This window comes from Phoca vitulina, unplaced genomic scaffold (genome assembly GCF_004348235.1).
Source record: "Phoca vitulina isolate PV1807 unplaced genomic scaffold, GSC_HSeal_1.0 scaffold18, whole genome shotgun sequence".
NCBI classification, from domain to species: Eukaryota; Metazoa; Chordata; class Mammalia; order Carnivora; family Phocidae; genus Phoca; species Phoca vitulina.
The window spans coordinates 26,318,210-26,324,209 of NW_022589721.1; the positions used below are offsets into that span (position 1 = coordinate 26,318,210).

Sequence of the window (6,000 nt, forward strand, 5' to 3'; positions counted from 1 at the left end):
GCTTTTGGCAAGAAACCAGTTGTTTTCCATTTTGTCCCTGGACAAGATTTGATGTCATCAGAGGGATCTGTGGGATTGATGCTCCTGTGGTTGTGAGCATTGGTTAGGGAGGGGACTTGAGAGGAAGGAGAGAAGTATTTCTTGGTGCCATAGAGATTTAGTCATTGAATCGCACAATGGCATTTTCTTCAGAAGTCAAGTTAAGGAAGTTCCCCTCCACCTAGCAACACGCTCTGACTTTGCATGCTGAGGTGGTAATGAAAAGAGGAAGGGTCCATAGAGGAGGACCAGGGGTGCTCATTTCTCTCGAATCCCTCAAGATGAGAGGAGGTGTCTCTAATCTTGCAAAGGAGAGGAAGCTCTTTGTGTGTAGACCCGCAGGGTCTGGGGATTGAGAGCCCAGGACCAAGAGAGATGAAGGGTCATGGAGGGTCTTTGGCCAACAACACATGGTCACAGTGTCCTTGGGCTTAAGGAGGGTGAGGGAGGGACACGGGCATGAGCTTGGTGCTCAAGATCTTTTGATGTAAATGTCACACTTACCCTATTGGGTAAGTATTAGAGCCATTTCATCGATGGGGAAACTGTGGCTCAGAGAGGTTAGACAACTTGCTCATGACTGATAAGATCACTCATGATAACCCAGAGGTGCTGGGCCAGGATTCAGGCTGAGGCTCGTCAGACTCATGAGTCCTGTCTCGCACACCAGGCCAGTTTTTGGGGTCCTGGTCTCCTCGCGGGGTTCTGACCGTGGGCTGCTGGTGTCTCCTTGGGAGCTGCGAGCCCATCTCTGAGGGGAGCAAGTCGGGAGATGTGCTCCAATGTGAGGCTGGCCTCTGCTCACTGGGCTGCCCTGGATGTGACCCTGTGGCTGCACCCCTCCCCACCCCACGAGCCCACCCCGAGCACCAGCAGGAGTGGAGAGGTGGTTGAGGAGGTAGGACTTGAGAAAGGGTCTGGGGGACAGTTCCTGGCTACTTAGGAGGAAGATGATGCTGGGGGCAGATCAGACTGGGGCGGGAGAGCTGTGAGCCCCAGTAACACGTACGATATCTAGTCGGTCCTAGTGGGGAGTGCGGCGGGGGAAGCCAGGCAGGCAGGGGACACCGAGCACAGAGGACGGTGCTGTCTGAAGGCAGGGTGACCCTCTGTACATCCCATAGCCTGCCCCGCTGAGCCTCTTCCCGCACCTTGGGGTGACAGCACGGACTGCCTGGGCTGTTGTGAAGACCAGATCGGATTTTGTGGGGAACAAAGCCTCGGAAGGCGCTAAAGCACCAGATTGAGGGGCTTGGCAGGGAGGGCATGGGGCAGGTTGTCACATGCTGACTTCTTGTGTGCAGAGCCCGTCCCTCCGCTTCCCACCGTGAGCCTGGGGTAAGCGGCATCACCTGTGCCTCAGTTTACCACCGTCAGATGGGATGATGTCACCTCTCGTAGAGGGTTGCCGTGAGGCTCCCGTTGGCTCAAACATATTTAGATCGTGCCTGGCGCGTAGTAAGTGTTCCATAAATGCCATCTCCTGTCACCGCTGTCTCACACGTCTGAGGGCAGGCCGCTGACCGAATCAGCGCCCTCCGAAAGCGATTCCGGGAGGACAGCAGTGAGTGCTTCACACCTCTGCCCCCTTTTTATTTTTAAAGGACAACCTGGTGAGCGCCGATCCGCTTTGAAGGCGCCTCTGCCGGACTTCGGGTGGCAGTGTTTGTCACGTCCATAAGACGGCCTCCTTATGTTGGCACGAGGGCGTGCGTGGCTGTTGTCAGCCACGGACCCGGCACTGCCGAGGCCCTTCCAGGTTGGAGCTCACCTTGCTGCCCCCCTCTCTCCCGACTGCAGCCCTTGACTTCTATCAAAGACGCGGCTTTGTCCTGGGGGATTCCCCACGCGCGGCCGCCCTTCTGCGGCCCGGCCCCTACGTGCCCCAGTGCGATGCATGGGGAGGCTGGGAGGCTGTGCAGTGCCATGCTGGGACCGGTGAGTGGGGATGGGCCCCCCTGGGGTGGGGGGGTGGAGTGACACCCTCTTTTTCACTGAGAGCAAAGGGCTTTGTGCTGGGATTGGTGAGCTGCACTCTAGGCCCCTCTTTGGCAGCTGATGGCAAATCCCTTAGTATCTCTGGACTTCGGTTTTCCCATCTGTACAATGGGAGTTGTGACCTGCCAGCCCGAAGGTCCAGGGACTCGTTGCGGGAGGGAGCGGGGTGTGTGATTGTGGACAGTGGTGGGCAGCGGGGAGTAGATGCAGGGCTTGCACCTCTCTGCATTTCCTTCTCTACATTCTCTGCTGTGAATGCAGAGAAGGAAAGTTGTTTGGGGGCATGTGCATGGGGGGTGCACTTCCTAACCTTGTGAGCCTGGCTCTTTCCTAGGCTACTGCTGGTGTGTGGACGGGAAGGGAGAGTACGTCCCCACCTCGCTGACTGCCCGCTCCCCGCAGATCCCCCAGTGTAAGTGAAGCCCCAGGAGCTCCCTCCCCGGCCCCTGGTGGTGGGCACTCTAGGCCGGTGGTACAGCTGTTGTTACCCAGCCTAGGGATGCTCGTGGGTCAGCCCCCGAAGCCTTCAGACCAGCCCCCGAGGGCAGCCAGGCCACATTTTCCCACACCCCCAAGCCTGGAAGACCCTCTTGGCCGAGGCTGATCTGGGCACCTAGCTTCCTAGGTAGAGATAGTCACCGACCATGGAGAAAAAGCCCGGAGTCCCCTTCCTCCCACCTGCTCCGGGGACACGTTCATCCACTTCCGAGTCTGACTGCCTGACAACCATCCCACAGCTGCCCCGGAAGCCAGCCTCCCTCCTGGGGCTCGGACCCATGTCACCAAGGCCCACGTCACATCTCAAGGATGACACCCTCCCCACCCCAGTCTCTGTCCCTGAACCGTGGCCTGCTTCTCCTCTGAGGTTCCAGCTGTCCGTGCAGGGCACCTCCATCTACCCTGATGCATGACCTGCCTGGGCTCCCCACTCTCCCCCGGGGACCCACGGCCGGTCAGTTAAGAGTTTCACTCTCTGTCTCAGGCCCCACCGCCTGTGAGACATCTCAAGCCAGTGGGCTGCTTTCCAGTTGGAAACAGGCTGCATCCCAGGGAAACCCATCTCCAAAAGACCTGTTCATCCCCACCTGCCTAGAGGTAAGGCTCTGAAGGCCCAGGAGGGTTTGAGGTGGGAGCCAGAACTTTCTCCCATACACTGAGGATGATTTTTCTAGTTTTCAATAAACTTGTTTTAGTTAAAAACTCACAGGTAGTTCTAGGCCTGGGCTTTCATCTTCTCCCTGGCAGGCCCTGGCTGTGTGACCTTGGGCAATTTACTTACCTTCTCTGTGCTCCAGTTTGCTTTATTTGATCCTAAGATTGGGCCGCATTTTTATCCTACCTAGTGCGAGGATTGTTTTGAGGCCCTAAGGAAATACCTTCCATGAAAACTCTTTGCAAAATAATCTGCACTTAAATGCTTGCTGCTGTGCTTTTCCAAAGTCATCTTGGCTACATTGCTACACCCATCATATCTGTTTCTTAATATAAAGGGAAGACATTGTAATATTACTGTTCTCAGATTGCTGGATGATTGCAGGAACTGATGCAAAACCCCCAAAGAAAGGATTCTTGCTGGAGTCTTAACCGCTTACTTGCCGAGTGATGGCAGTCTCTGCTCAGCCCCCAGCAGTTTCTGGAAGCCGGATGAAATCAGCCATGTAGAAGTTAGTCAGACTACAAATCACTGAGCGAAATTTCCTTATTATTATTCTTTATTATTGTTGCTGTTGCTCACTGTGGACATGGATTCCAGTTACTACTGAGTTTACAGAGAAATGAGCCTCTTTAGCTTTTCATCTTGGCTAACGACCCCCTCCTGCTGGAACAAGGAACCAGGGTACCAGTGTCAGCCCATGGAGAAGGAGAGGTAGAAGCCACAGCTTCTGCCAGAGGGAAGAGCGATTCTGAGCAGACTCTGATTAGGTGGTTTCTCAGCCTGCCTCCCGGGGAGGCCCCAGGCACCGGGAACAGGACCCAAGCCTTTCACTGCCCCAACCGGATGGCTGTGCCTTTGACCCAACTCCCTAGGAGAAGTTCAGTTAATGACTAGAATGTTCTCAATTTTAAGCCTTTATCCTGTAAAATGTTCTCAAACCTTTGCTTGAATTTTACCTGCATAGCTTCCAAGCTATGGAACCAGGGTATACACCTGACCTCTCTGGGCCTCTCTGTGCAGAAAGGGGACAGTAGGGTCCCTGCCTCCTAGGGAGTGAGTGATGCTCTGGGTGTGGGGGGATTGGCACAGAGTGGTCCTCATGCTTATGTTCCCTGTGAATGTTGGGTGCTATTACTCTCATTTCTTGCCCGTGAACAAGGCCCAGCAGGGTATGAAATGGGAGGTGGCCAGCAGAAGCTCAGGGAAGCACTCAGTGACAGCCAGGAAGCTGGGCAGGTGGCTGGGTTTCTGCAGTCCTCCTGCTGGTTCTTATGCTTTTCTGTTCCAGATGTAGGAGACGTGACATTTTCTACCATCAAGAGCTCCTAGAAGGAGTGTGTGCAAGCCTCAATCTAGTCCTACCTCCTTTTCCTTTTAGTGGGGAAACTGAGGCCCAGTGGATTGAAGGGCCTAGCTCTGTATTCCCCAGCTGGTCCCAGGACAGTCTGGGAGAGGAGGACCCAGCCATATGTCGCCTGGATAGCTGCCTTCTACTGATTTCTTTATTCTCTGTTATAGATGTTACAGACTCCCTTTCTCCTAGGGATGCTTGTGGAAAATCATTTCTGGAACTGGGGGGAGCTTGGTGCAGGATAGTAGCTGGGCTTTGGGGCTGGATGGGTTTAGACCAGCCCGGCTCTGCTGTTCTCCACCTGTGGGATGATGCTCTGATGCTTCCCCTCTCTGAGGCTCAGTTTCCCCCACCCTAAAAGAAGAGAACTGTGGACCTGGCCTCATGGGGTGCTTGTAACCATCAATTCAAAGAATGTTTGTCAAGGGTCTGGAGCAGAATAGCATCTTCCTCTCTTTTTGGAGAAACCATCACCAGTAGTTTTGAAAGGAACATTCCAGACGTCTGCCCGCTGACCTGTGGATGATGCAACAGCATCTTCCCTGGGGTGACGTGCCCTCGGCTTTGTCTCAGACAGGAGAGTTTGCCAGGCTGCAGCAGTCGGAGGCCGGCAGCTGGTGTGTGGACCCGGCCTCGGGGGCGGGCATGCCACCCGGCACGAACAGCAGCGCCCCATGTGAGTAGTTGCCTCTTCCCCTGCCCTGGCCCCTGCCGTGAGCACTGGCTCCCCGTCCCAGGCCTGTGGAAGCCTTTCCCCTCACCAAGCCTCAGGTTCCTCATCTGTGAAATGGGCGCAGTATTCCCTCGCCCCAGTGGGTTCTTTGGCGGGGACTGGGCTGTGCTGTGTAAGCAAGGAGCGCAAGGGGCTTTCTGGGGGGTGCTAGCTGTGCATCCCCTCCGGCCTGGCACTGCCATCTGCTTTCCACGGTGAAGTCAAGGTGATGTCCCTCAAGTGCAAAGGGGCTGATGTCCCTCCTCTGCCTCCCCGGGGTCCTCAGGGCCTAGTCGCCTCACTGCGGCTCATCGGCCTGGGAGCGTGTGGCTCCGGCACGTTCCTTTGCTTCTCTTCTTTGTCCCGTCCCCTGCTCTCAGGACCCGGGTGTTATAAACTATAGTCTGACTTTTCAAGAAGGAGGACGCTCTCTCCCCCCCGGGCCTTCACGTGTTCTGGGTCAGCCGCCAGCAGTACTTGTGGCCTCCCTGCCTATTTCCTCCTCAGACCACGCATCAGTCTTTCTGGACGTCCTCGAGGCCTCCCTTCCAGAGCCAAGTGTGGTGATTCTGGCGGGCTCCCAGACTACCCTGCACATCGTCCGTGCTCTCCTTAGCACTCTCCACTATAATCCCCCCCCGCTCTTGTTAAAGCTCCTTAAAGGCTCTACGTTCTTTGAGAGCAGAGCATGTGTGTATGTGTGTGTGTGTGTGTGTGTGTGTGTGTGTGTGTGTGTGTGTGTGT

General features: G+C 55.5%; 1 protein-coding gene across 1 annotated transcript in view; it reads left to right on the forward strand.

The window, feature by feature from the left end:
* Positions 1–6,000, forward strand: part of TG (thyroglobulin) — a 237,253-nt gene that overhangs the window by 23,325 nt on the left and 207,928 nt on the right. The window contains exons 12-15 of the mRNA XM_032415805.1: positions 1,840–1,977; positions 2,372–2,449; positions 3,020–3,132; positions 5,118–5,220. Of these exons, the coding sequence (XP_032271696.1) occupies positions 1,840–1,977; positions 2,372–2,449; positions 3,020–3,132; positions 5,118–5,220 (432 nt within the window). The remainder of the gene's footprint in view (positions 1–1,839; positions 1,978–2,371; positions 2,450–3,019; positions 3,133–5,117; positions 5,221–6,000) is intronic.